A 14,049-nucleotide genomic window follows, 5' to 3' on the forward strand; every position below is an offset into this window, starting at 1 on the left:
AGAAACATAAGTAAAGTTAGACTTCTTATATCACTGAAAGATGCTGAGAAATTAGTTCACGTGTTTGTTTTCAGTCGACTAGATTACTGTAACGCACTCCTCTCAGGACTACCCAAAAAAGATATAAATCGTTTGCAACGAGTGCAGAATGCAGCTGCTAGAATCCTAACTAGGAAAAGAAAATCTGAGCACATTTCTCCAGTTTTAATGTCACTACACTGGTTACCTGTGTCATTCAGGATTGACTTTAAAATTCTGCTTATGGTTTATAAAGCCTTAAATAATCTGCCCCATCTTATATATCGGAATGTCTGACACCTTATATTCCAAATCGTAACCTCAGATCCTCAAATGAGTGTCTCCTTAGAATTCCAAGAACAAAACTTAAAAGAAGTGGTGAGGCGGCCTTCTGCTGTTATGCACCTAAAATCTGGAATAGCCTGCCAATAGGAATTCGCCAGGCTGATACAGTAGAGCAGTTTAAAACACTGCTGAAAACACGTTACTTTAACATGGCCTTTTTATAACTTCATTTTAACTTAATTTAACTTAATCCTGATACTCTATATGTTCAATTTCCTCATAATAACTATTCATGGTGGCTCTAAAATCGGTACTGACCCCTACTCTCTTTTCTGTTTCTTTTTTCGGTCTCTTTGTGGTGGTGGCCTGCGCCACCTCCACCTACTCAAAGCTTCATGATGCTCCAACAATGACGGACGGATTAAAAGGCATCATCATCATCAAGCCCTTCTGTGAGAATCCTAAATCCAACGAGGACTGTTTCATTTATGTTAGGTAGAATGCCCAGAGGGGACTGGGCGGTCTCATGGTCTGGAATCCCTACAGATTTTATTTTTTCTCCAGCCGTCTGGAGTTTTTTTGTTATTTCTGTCCCCCCTGGCCATTGAACCTTACTCTTATTCGATGTTAATTAATGTTGATTTATTTTGTTTTATAATTGTGTCTTTCATTTTTCTATTCTTTAATATGTAAAGCACTTTGAGCTACTGTTTGTATGAAAATGTGCTATATAAATAAATGTTGTTGTTGTTGTATGGGTGTTTGCCCTGCAATGGACCGCCACCTTGTCCAGGATTTGTTCCTGCCTTATACCCTTATGCTAGTTGGGAGAAGCTCCTGAAATGTCCCTATTCAAGACTAAGAGGGTTAGAAAATGAAATGAAATTTATGCGAGACTTTCCCTCAGCTCTGTACGTGTGAAGCACTTTGCAATAATGTCACCTTTAAAATGTGCAGCTATAAACAAAGACTCTTCATTAGAACACAAGGCACTGCTGCTGCTAAATCGTCAATCACATCACAGCATATGCTGGTAGTCTGACATGCAGAAACATGACATCTTGATCTATGGCGCCCGCCTGGCTCAGTGGCAAAAGCGACGGGCCGCACACGACAAGGCTGCCAGTTCAGTGAGACGTTTGAGTGAATGTGACCCTCTCACCCGCCTGCCATCTTACTGTACGAGATATTCACGTCAGCTCTGGACGTGTGAAGCACTTAGCAGTGGGGTCCTCCATTGAGAGGTGCGACAAGCAAACTGCAATGTGGCCCTCCCGTTTTTGTGGTGTTCATCTTGCGGGGTCTGTTCATGAAGTCTTCTGGTGATAGTCATCTCTGACAAACACACCAATCGGACCCCTGAAGACTGCGTATGATCTGTCAGACAGGCATTTTGGGCTTTTTCTTGACCATAGTGAGGATTCATCAGTCATCAGCAGTGGTGGTCTTCCTTGGCCTACCAGTCCCTTGGTGATGACTGAGCTCATCAGTGTGGTCTTTCTTCTTCATGATATTCCAGGCAGTTGATTTCGGTCATCTTAAGGTCTTACCAATGCCTCTAATTCTTTTATTCTTGCTTTCATTGGCACAGCTCTTGTCCTCATGTTGAAAAATGGCAGCTAGAGACTCTAAAGTGTAGACGTAAGCCGAGGTATCTGATGAAGCAATGAAACCCACCTGAGGAATCACAAACACCTGTGACGCCAATGGTCCCAAACATTATGGTGCCCTGAAATGCGCCTGACCGAAATGTCTGCAGATCTCCTTAAATGAAAGTGTGCAACATGCACTTAAATCACGGTGGAGCAGAGGGATACATCAAAGAGAAACGTGTCGCTGTGCCAAACATTATGGATGGCACCGCGTCTGTAAAGAAGAACAAGAGCCACGTTTTAACCTGACCTTGTCTGTCACGTAACGACGCACACACACTTCGACAGTGGCGTCATTGAAAAGGACACACCACCCACCGCTACTCAAATGTCATGTGGCTGAAGGTGAAAGACAATTAAATCTCATGTCCTTCATCCCAACTACAAAGGCAGACGTCGTGTAAGCGGATTGAGGGTCTGAAAGGAAAACACACAGCTATAGGGTGACATCACTGAGCGGCAGACTTTTAACAGAATCGCAGTAATCCAGCGTCCCAAGGGAGTCAGCACTGACCCCCTAATGTGGCTTAGAAATCAATCCATCCATCCATCCGTTTTCATAGCCCACATCTCCAGTTACAGGGTCACAGAGAACTGGAGCCAAGAGGAGCGGCGCAGTCTAACCCTGGAAAGGCACAGCGGTCCGCAGCAGGCCTCAATACAGTGTCTGGCCCCCTGCTGAATTTGGGAGTTTGCCATCTTAGAACGAAAGGGTTTGAGACAGAATATCAACCAAACATCCAGAAAAAAACACATTATATAATGGTGCGACTCAAACCACCTACACCTGAACACCAGCAAAACCTAGGAGCTGGTGGTGGATTTTAGGAGGCCCAGGACCCTCATGTACCCCGTGATCATCAGAGGTGACTGTGCAGAGGGTGCAGACCTATAAATACCTGGGAGTGCAGCTGGATAATAAACTGGACTGGACTGGACTGCCAATACTGATGCTCTGTGCAAGAAAGGACAGAGCTGACTATACTTCATTAGAAGGCTGGCGCCCTTCAACATCTTCAAGAAGATGCTGCAGATGTTCTACCAGACGGTTGTGATGAGTGCCCTCTTCTACGCGGTGGTGTGCTGGGGAGGCAGCATAAAGAAGAAGGACGTCTCACGCCTGGACAAACTGGTGAGGAAGGCAGGCTCTACTGTAGGCACAGAGCTGGACAGTCTGACATCTGTGGCAGAGCGACGGGCGCTGAGCAGACTCCTGTCAATCATGGAGAATCCACTGAACAGGATCATCTCCAGACAGAGGAGCAGCTTCAGCGACAGACTGAGGAGACCCCACACTATTTGACTCTTCAATTCCACCCGGGGGGTAAACGTTAACATTACACAAAGTTATTGTCTGTTATACCTGCATTGTTATCACTCTTTAATTTAATATTGTTCTTTATCAGTATGCTGCTGCTATCTATCTATCATTATTATATACTGCCTTCCCTATCTATCTATCTATCTATCTATCTATCTATCTATCTATCTATCTATCTATCTATCTATCTATCTATCTATCTATCTATCTATCTATCTATTATATAGCACCTATCTATCTATCTATCTATCTATCTATCTATCTATCTATCTATCTATCTATCTAAATCCATCCATCATCCAACCCGATATTTCCAAACTACAGGGTCATGGGGGTCTGCTGGAGCCAATCCCAGCCAACACCGAGAGCAAAGCAGGAAACAAACCCCAGGCGCGGTACCAGCCCACCGCAGGGCTATCTATCTATATAAAAGTTATAAACTAATTTGCATGTCATTGAGAGAATAAGGATTTGAACCCCTACAGCCCAACCAGAATTCTGGCTCCCACTGATTACAATCAATCAATCAATCAATCAATCAATCAATCAATCAATCAATCAATCAATCACAGATACTCCTGATCTCAACTCATGATGTTTATAAAGCACATCTGTCCACAGAATCAATTTCTTCCATTCCAACCTCTCCACCATGAGCTACCAAAGGACGTCGGGGACAAGACCTGCACAAGGCTGGAGTGGGCTACAAGACCATCAGCATGGAGCTTGGTGCGATTATTTGGAAATGGAAGAAATATCAAATGACCATCAGTCGCCCTCGGTCTGGATCTCCATGCAAAATCTTGCCTTATGGGGAGAAGATGATCATGAGAAAGGTGAGGGGTCAGCCCAAAACTACACAGGAGGAGCTTGTTAATGATCTGAAGGCAGTTGGGACCACCACAGTCGCCAAGAGCACCATTGGTAACACATTACGCTGTAATGGATTGAAATCTTACAGCGCCTGTAAGGGCCCCCTGCTCAAGAAGGTACACGTACAGGCCCGACCCGCCATAAGTTTACCAGTGAACATCTAAATGATTCAGAGAAGGCTTGGGAGAAAGTGCTGTGGTCAGATGAAACCAAAATGAAGCTCTTTGATATCAACTAGACCCGCCAATTTTGGAGAAAAAAGAAATGCCGAGTATGACCCAAAGAACGCCATCCCCACAGTCGAGCACAGAGGTGGGGACGTTACACTTTGGGGCTGATTATCTGCATGGAGCTCCAGACTGAGGGCGACTGATGGTCATTTGATATTTCTTCCATTTCCAAATAATCGCAGCAGTGGCTGTCACCTTCTGGACAAGCTTCTTGCTGGTGGTCTTGTAGCCCACTCCAGCCTTGTGCAGGTCTTGTCCCTGACGTCCTTTGGCAGCTCATGGTGGTGGAGAGGTTAGAATGGAAGAAATTGATTCTGTGCTTCATATACATCACAAGTTGAGTTCAGGAGTATCTGTAATTGATTGATTGATTGGTTGGTTGGTTGTAATCTGTGTGCCACGTGGGCACACGCCCAATCTGTGGGAGCCAGAATTCTGGTTGGGAGGTAGGGGATCAAATCCTCATTTCTCTCAATGACATGCAAATCAATTTATAACTTTTATATAATGTGGTTGTTCCAGATTTTTTTAGTTGATATTTTGTCTCTCTCCTTTAAAATGAAGCTATCATCAAAATTAGAGACTGTTCATTTCTTTATAAGTGAGCAAACTCACAGATTCAGCAGGGGATCAAATAATTATTTCCCCCATTGTACATCACTTAACATGACAGGCACATCTTTCACTTGTGGGAGAAAAACTGGATTATCCAGGGACTTCATACAAGAACAAATGATTTGAACCCTGAGGTTGTGAGGCAGCAGTCGTAACTTTTGGATTTAGACGGATGTTGGGTTGTCCTACCTCAGTGTCCCCCCATATGCTCTTTAATACCATTGTATTGCTCTTTGCTGGGTTCCTCTTTGTACCACTCCTTGACCAGGGCACCATGACATTCTTCGTGTATGAAGTTGGTTCTTTGTGCTTTGAAAAACACCTGAAATCTTTAATGTATGGTGGGCTACCTAGCAGGACAGTAACAGGTTAAGAAAACCTGACCTGAGCCTGTGTTAGGGTATGCAGTATGAGTCCTTTTAAAATCACAAGCCATTAGTATTTCACAAATCTGGTTAAGTACTGTATGGAGCAGGTTAAGGATCAAAATAAATAAAGGTTCATTCTGGAACCTTCATATGGATGGGTCTTTTGAGAACCAAAAATGGTCCCCCTGTGTCATGGCTCTGAAGACCCTCTCTGGCATCTTTATTATTTCTAAGAGTGCCCTGTGACAGCAGCTGGAGGATACAGGGAATGTGGCCCTCTAGTGGCAAATACTTTGCATTGCAAAGCTCAACACGCCATGCTCTGTAGTCACCTCTGACTCACACTGTGTGCTGTGGAGCAATCACTTTAGTCTGCCACTGCACCTTCGAGAAACAAAGAAATATTTGAACCGTAAGGACACTACATGAAATCACACAGTGACAGGCTCGGGTCCCCCGAGCAGCAACTTCCTGCATGGCACTCAGTGAGTCACTTGACTGGCGCCTGCTCTGAGTGCAGAAATACAGGAACTTGTAAACCCAAGTGTTCAGTCCAGGGTCACAGGGAGCTGGGGGCTATCCTAGCAGCATCAGGAAGTAAACCCCTGGGCCACCAGCTCGTCACAAGGTGCACTCGGTCATATGGGACTGATTTAGAATGGCTAAACAACACTAGCAACATTTCACTGGGAGATGGTTGGAAACTGGAGAACCTGAGAATAGACATAGGGAGCACATGTACATCCCACAAAGTCCGGGATCAGGCTGAGTCTCTGAAGAAAGAAACCGTGAGATGATGTTTGAGTAGAAGGTCACAACATAAACTAATGCTTCTTCGTGACATCTCCTTTTGCTTCGTTGTGAGAAATTCACACTGAAATGCCATCCCAGCCAGAGGGGTGGGTGGCAGAAGGGGGCACCACTGGTTACTAGCATGATTCTAGAATTCTAAACTCAGAGACAGACAGACATCGGTGGGCACAGTCATATTTTGGAGGGAGACAAGTCTGAGTTACCCTCCCAGCTTTTGCAGACCCCTGCCTCCATTAGCCCAACCCCTGCTCCTTAGCACCATCTATAGGTGAGAGGCAATATTACACCAGACTCACTGTGATTGAGACAAAGCCTGCTGGAGCAAACACAAATGGGAACCATTCTGCACCTTGGCAGTCCTCACCTCTTTGAGAAGGAAGGATGATGCGGCAAAAGCAAAGGACCAGCCATAGTGGTAGTGGAAGAACTGCTCAGGCTCCCGCGGTCGGTTCATCACCTCATCGTTTATACTGGAAATGTAGAGGACGAGGCCCACGACTAAGGAGAGTCCTGAAACGATATGGGGAAAGACAGAGAGCACCAACTGTTTGGCATCAAGGCTATCACATATAGGATGGTAGCTACTCACAATGCCCAGAAGACCCCCGTACCAGAGAGAATGAAGAAGATTCCAGAAACAAAGGCCAAGATGGTTCTTTGTGGGCGGATGTGCCCAATATTGCTGATGACGAAGGCGGTGAAGACAAACAGAAGGCTGACCATGGGGAAGGGAGTAGCTGTGCGCACCATCTCTGCAGTAGAAAGACACAAAAAGCTGCTTTGTGTTACCTGAAGTGGGCATTGGGGATCTGCTGTGGGATGGCTTGAGGTGAGTATAAGGCCTCTATAAGGACCTGACTCCCCTGAAAGGCTGGCCAGGAAATGGACCAATGAAACTTGAGAGCAGCCTCTGGGCTCAAGCCACCAAGAGAGGCCTGCAGTTTGTGTCCTTTCATGGAGGGCAGTGGCAGTTCCCCTTCTAGGCCCTCTAACACCTAGTGGCTGGCATGGAGCCACTATGACTTACTGAGAATGTTAGCCGTGTTCTCTGTGGTGATTTCAATTTCGGGCTCTGAGAAGTACTCCGAGGCGACACAGCGACCCTTCTCACTGCCTGCAATCCAAAAGACAAGATGGAGAAACAAGTTAACCTACGGACTCGCAGAAAGAGAACCTGCTTCTGTCACTGGAAGGGTTACCTGGCATGGAGAGCTGATGCCACGTGGAGAACACACTTCACACAGAAAGAAAGGAAGAAAGTAGAGTGGCTACTGATGGAGTGGCATGAGACACACAAGACCCCTCCACAGGAGGTGTGTTGTGTGGGGCATTGTGGTAGTGAAGACCACCCTCTTAGTAAAACTCCTCCCGGAGGGTAATGTGAACCTCACCACTCAAAGAGGTTCCTCAGCAGCCAATAAGTTCACCCCTCTAAGGGGCATGGTCCAAAACTCCGCCCCTGACCACTCCTTTCACATGCTGCCTGCCTCTGACCCCGCCCATTTTATTATGTTACATAGCAACACAGAGAAATAAAGAGGAACATTCCTCTATCTATCTATCTATCTATCTATCTATCTATCTATCTATCTATCTATCTATCTATCTATCTATCTATCTATCTATCTATCTATCATTTAAAGCCTTTCTATCTATCTATCTATCTGTCATATAGTGCCTTTCATATATACAGTGGCATGCAAAAGTATTCACTCCCCTTGAAAGTCATTGTATTTTTCTGCAGGATCAAAGATTTGTCCCCATATTTATACATTCTGTTTTTTTAATGTGAACTCTTATGCTGTAACAGTACATTTCCCAATTCCAAATAAACCATTTTCTGTAGATATTTAACTGAAGAAGACAAACTTCAAAGCTCCTGTTTGCATAAATATTTCAATCTCTGTGCTTTGGGAGCTCCAGGTTTACACAAACGACGAATGAATCACAAACGACACAAAGGTGACAGTCATTTGACTGTCATAATCAAACATAATAAGGTCCTACTTGTGAGTCCTTTCTGTCTCTCTGGATATAAAAAGCACCCTTTGTGAGGTCCATCATCTGCAAAAATGAAGACAAAGGAGCATTCTACTGACGTGAGAAACAAAGTCATTGAAACCCACAAGGCAGGAAGTGGCTACAAAACTATCAAGAGTTTGAATGGCCCGTTGCGCACTGTTGGACCCATCATCAGAAAGTGAAAGGTTCATCACAGCACCCCGACTTCTCAGTAGAACAGGCCATCCATCAGAAGTAAATATCAGAGCGAGACGTCAACTGGTGAGAGAGGCCACAAAACAATCCCACCGTGGCACTCAGAAGTCTGCAGTGCTCTGTGGCTAAAACTGGAGTGAAGGTACAGGGGTCCACAGTTACAAGAGCTCACCATAAAACAGATCTCTGTACGGAGGGAAGCAAGAAAGAAGCCATTCCTTCAGAGGGTTCAAATGAAAGCAGGTATAGCATTTGCTACAAAGCATGAGAAAGACCAGTTAAGATGTGGGAGAAGGTTTTATGGTCAGACATCACAGAGGTTTGGGTGGAGTAAAACTAACACTGCCCAGGCCTTAAGAAACCCCACACCTACGGTGAGATATGGTGGTCCCAACATTATGCTATGGGGATGCTTTTCATGTGATAGGACTAGGAATGTTGTTAGAGTAGGAGGGATAATGAATGGACACCAATACTGCACGATAATGCAGGAGAACTTGTTCTGGTCTGCTATGGACCTACAGCTCGGCAGAAGATTCATCTCTCAACATGACAATCACCCTAAGCAGAAGGCCAGAGCAACACTGCAGTGTCTCAGAAACAGAAAGGTGAATGCTTTGGAATGGCCGAGTCAAAGCCCTGATCTTAACTCTATTGAGAATCTGTGGCACTATTTCAAAACTGCTGTCCAGAGGTGCCATCACGCCAACCTGGAGGATCTCTACATAGAAGAATGGGGAAGAATCCCTCCTGAGCAAAGCCCCATCATGGGACATACTTGCATACCCAAAAGAATGGTCGACTTGAATACTTAGGCAAACTGGAACTTTGGAGTTTGTCTTCTTCAGTTCAATATCTATAGAAAATGGTTTATTTGGACTTTGGAAGTGTATAGTTACAGTGTAAAAGTTCACATTGCAAATACTGAACGGATAAACATGGGGACAAATCTTGTGTCCTGGAGAAAATGAGGACGACATTCAGGGGGACTGAATACTTCTGCACGCCGCTGTACCTGCCTACCTTTTATCACAGCACTGGACGGTGGCCATGACAGTGAAGTGCTCCTGTACTTGCTAGTGATGGCGACTTCACGGGACAGTTTCTAAAGTCTCCTTGTGCCCTTCTTGATCAAATTCCCTTATTTCACAGATCTGATGGTCCAGTTTAGTGTTGTGGGCACTCGTACTTTTTGTAGCAATGAGGCCTGGATGGAGTGCCAATGCCCCATTGGGCACACTCATGAACACATCTACAGTAAGTCAATGTCACCGGTTAAGCAAAACTGTGTCTTTGAGAGGTGGGAAGTAATAAAAAATAAAAAAAAACAAAACACAAAGATATAGGAAGACATCCAGTCTCCTTGGACACAGTGACCATGGTGGGATACGAACCCAGTACAGAACCCATAGCTAAACACTGTTAATTCTCAGCAGGCCATTGCTTCAACTTTGTTTATGTCTAAGTTTTGCTTGAAATACTCTCTAAGTCCCGCTAAAATGTCAGGAGCTCCACTCATCACTCTGGCTTACCCATAATGAAGATCTTCTCGAAGCATTCAGACTTTATACATTGGAGATGAGCTTACCGGCAACAAAGCAGACCCTCCACAGGCCGGAATGCAGTGCCATCTTCACCTCCGTCGTCTGGTTCTGCTGCAAGATGATCCCTTCTTCCATGAGTAGCCAGTAATCAGTGGAGACCGCAATGCCAACCAGTAGCAGGCCGCATGCACCGAAGACTGAGGACAGCAGGGTCAAGGCCCGGCTGCTGCACGAACTCATCTGAGAAGGTCAGAGGACATGATTAGAAGTGGACCAGTGACTTTGGGCGGGCATGGTATTCAAAACTTGGAAAAACTGCTCAGGAAGGATCAGAGGCACAGTGGCCAAGTCTCCCTGTCCCAGATACATCCATCCATCCTTTATATGGAGTATTATATCCTAACATAGGGTCACGGGAGCCAATCCCAGCCAACACAGGGCACAAGGCAGGAACAAATCCCAGGTAAGGCGCCAACCAACTGCAGGGCACACACACACACACCAAGCACACACTAGGGACAATTTAGGACTGCCAATGCACCAAACCTGCATGTCTTTAGACTGAGAAAGAAGATAAACATTATTAACTGTAATGATTATAAGTATTTAACTCACAAATACCAAGGACTGTATTTTGTATTAACCATGCTGCAGAGAGCCATATGAATATTACTTCTATATGAATTTGTTTTTCATTTAGGTAGAAAAAGAAAATAAAGCTCATGCACAGAATTTTGTGATTAACTTACATTCTTTTATGAGAAAATGCTGACCTCTTGATACTAACAAAACAGCCTGTGATATTATAAATCAATGTGATTGCTTTCTGAATTCTTTCTTAAAAATATATGAAAACATGTCACTTATGGATTAATAAATAAGGATTATTAATCTAACCAAACAAATATAAGCAGTAAGATACTGCAGATGTCCCATCAGACGGTTGTGGCGAGTGCCCTCTTCTACACGGTGGTGTGCTGAGGAGGCAGCATAAAGAAGAAGGACGCCTCACGACTGGATGAACTGGTAAGGAAGGCAGGCTCCATTGTTGGCACGGAGCTGGACAGTCTGACATCCGTGGCAGAGTGACGGGCGCTGAGCAGACTCCTGTCAATCATGGAGAATCCACTGCATCCACTGAACAGGATCATCTCCAGACAGAGGAACAGCTTCAGACAAACTGAGGAGACCCCACACTATGCGACTCTTCAATTCCACGCAGGGGGGTAAACATAAACATTATACAAAGTTATTGTCTGTTATACCTGCATTGTTATCACTCTTTAATTTAATATTGTTCTTTATTAGTATGCTGCTGCTGGAGTATGGGAATTTATAAAGTATCTATCTATCTATCTATCTATCTATCTATCTATCTATCTATTATCAATTCTATCTATCTATCTATCTATCTATTATATAGTGCCTTTCACATCTATCTATCTATCTATCTATCTATCTATCTATCTATCTATCTATCTATCTATCTATTATATAGTGCCTTTCACATCTATCTATCTATCTATCTATCTATCTATCTATCTATCTATCTATCTATTATATAGTGCCTTTCACATCTATCTATCTATCTATCTATCTATCTATCTATCTATCTATCTATCTATCTATCTATCTATCTATCTCCTGAGAAGCGCTTGGCAATGCACTCCAGACGCACCGGACGGTCTCCTCATTTCAGTTAGCTCCTTGTCAGCTGTCTTTTCCATTCGGACCATTTTTTCCATTTTTTTTTTTAGTCCTTAAACAGGGATACCTGTCTGGTGCCCCAATACTCATTGCTGAATCCTTGTGGCCTGTCCACATTATGCCACGGGACATAATGAAGCCACAACCTTTAGCAGAAATCCAATCTGGCTGTTGAAATATGGAGACCAGAATCGAATCGAATTCAGTAACGCGTACAAAAGCAGCCAAAATCTGAACTCAGAAAATCGAATGTCATGAAGTGTTGGGTGTTTACACTGAATTTCGAGATCTGAGTCACTCAAAGGGATCAGAAGTCGTAGTGTAAATGCGGTCTACATGAGCCACCTAACAAGTGTAATCCCCGGTGGTATTGAATCAAACCAAATCAATAGGTTGCCAGTTCCATCCCACCTCAGACTCCCTGGCTATCTGCCCCAATGCATGCTGATGGAGGAGGCTAGTGGTGTAGCCCTCTAGTGGCTGAGATTAACAATACATTGCCGCCCGACTCACTAATGAAGCGTCATCTCTACTTACGTTAAGACAAAAAGCATTCCAGTGTAGGTGGTCCCAAAGAAACATTGCATTTACTAAAGCTATCACTAATGAGGACGTGCAGAAATGTGGACTCTCTAGGAACATAAAAAATGCATTTGATAGCTACTGTATCTTTGATTTCTTATTTTGAATTCAACATTCATGTTTGTGTAGCTCTTTTACATTCGTCCACTCCCTTAGCCCTAATACTGTATTATCGGTTCAGAGGGAGCCAATATACACGTCTGGCAGCATCGGGCGTAAACCCTGTAGGGAAGGCCACTCACATACACACCCACCTTCATTCATGCCAGGCCAAAGTCCAGAAATGTACGGGTCAGTGTGCCCTGCAGCTGACTGGCATCCCACCCCACCCAGGGCTGTTTTCAGAAACAGGTTTAAACAATTTCAGATAAAGTACAGATATATTTGATGGGCCTGATTCACACCAGACCGTCTCAGAATGGAGATCATTTTGTTCAATTGCAGGGTCATATGAAGCTGGAGGGCTCAATGGCAGAACACAGCCCTTAATGTGATGCCAGTCCATCACAGGGCACACTAACACATTCACTCCCTTTGAGGGATTAAACCTAATCTGTGTGTTTTAAAGAAGTGGGAGAAACACTGAAATAACAGAGAAGAACTGTGTGACCACTAGGGGGTGTTGCAGCCCCCCAAACCCCAGACACAACCTCACAGACTCAATTCCTGAGTACAAAGAAAAGGTTTTATTGTACAAACTACTTAACAAAAGGTTTCTTGGTAGTCAAAAAACAACATATTTCTCCTTCTCAGCACCCAGGTGGGCTTTGTTCATCCTTCACACACAACTCCAACTTGCCTGGATGAGGCTGAGGGGCTTCTATTTATCTTGAACCCGGGCACAGCCTGTTAGAATTACCTGTGGGTCAACCAGAAGCCCCACAAAATAGCAATCAGGGATTCTTGTAGCAACCCTTGGTGGCACCCACTCAAAAAGGCTGCCCTGTTGGACTACAGTTCCCAGCATGCCTTGAGAATGTCCACAGCGATAGTATCACCCAAGGATGCTGTCACCTAGCGTATTGGGGGAGCATGTATTCCTGAAAGGTTGTCCTGCCCTGTTCTCGCATCCTACTGGCTTCCCAGCCGGTTATTGTTCCTCAACCCAGCCTAACCAGGGCACCTGCCCATGTGTGCCATCCATCACATTGTGAAAACTTCACAGAGATAGTAAAGTATTTTGGACCCGCACTCAGTTTCTTGGATGTGCATGGCAGCAGCATGGCGTCCCAATATTTATACAATATATTAAACGTCATCTGGAAAAGATGCAACAACCCATTCCGGCGTCACGCCACCATACCAGATATCTTATAGGTGATGAGGAGTCTAAGACTGAATGGCCTTCATTCAGAAGGCTGCAGGTTTATCTGCCAACTCACGACACACAATGAGAAAGTCCGTCACCAGGCTGATCTCTCATTACTTCAGCGCTGCATGCATTCTGAATTATCGGGCTGGAAGTGTGCCCCCTGCTGGTTGGGGTCTGTAATGCACATAGTTGCCAGCTCAGTCTGCCCTCTGACTCACTATGTGACCCTGGCTAAGTCATTTAAGCACCATGTCACATTACACAGTTTTCAGTCACACACTTCACCTCCATAAGCTTAATGAGTTGGACGTTGTGGTTGTGCACTCGTGTAGTCTGACGTACCCAGCACCCCCCCCACCAACCAGTCAGCGACAAAACAAACAAGTATGATGTCGTAGGGGCGGGCTCTGCGTACATCACAGCTGACAACCAATGAGCACTCAGTTGGAAGTATAAGGCATAGAATAGGAGTGCAGGTATTTTAGACCTGACAAGCAGAAGAGAAGCTAGTC

General features: G+C 44.7%; 1 protein-coding gene across 1 annotated transcript in view; it reads right to left on the reverse strand.

Annotated features, from left to right (window-relative positions):
- Positions 1-14,049, reverse strand: part of LOC120518915 (voltage-dependent calcium channel gamma-7 subunit-like) — a 43,922-nt gene that overhangs the window by 10,546 nt on the left and 19,327 nt on the right. Inside the window, exons 2-5 of the mRNA XM_039741934.1 lie at positions 9,981-10,176; positions 7,203-7,289; positions 6,787-6,927; positions 6,540-6,685 (exon numbers count right to left, since the gene is read on the reverse strand). Coding sequence (XP_039597868.1) covers positions 6,540-6,685; positions 6,787-6,927; positions 7,203-7,289; positions 9,981-10,176 — 570 coding nt within the window. The remainder of the gene's footprint in view (positions 1-6,539; positions 6,686-6,786; positions 6,928-7,202; positions 7,290-9,980; positions 10,177-14,049) is intronic.

The sequence above is a fragment of the Polypterus senegalus genome, chromosome 18, assembly GCF_016835505.1.
Source record: "Polypterus senegalus isolate Bchr_013 chromosome 18, ASM1683550v1, whole genome shotgun sequence".
Lineage (NCBI taxonomy): Eukaryota > Metazoa > Chordata > Cladistia > Polypteriformes > Polypteridae > Polypterus > Polypterus senegalus.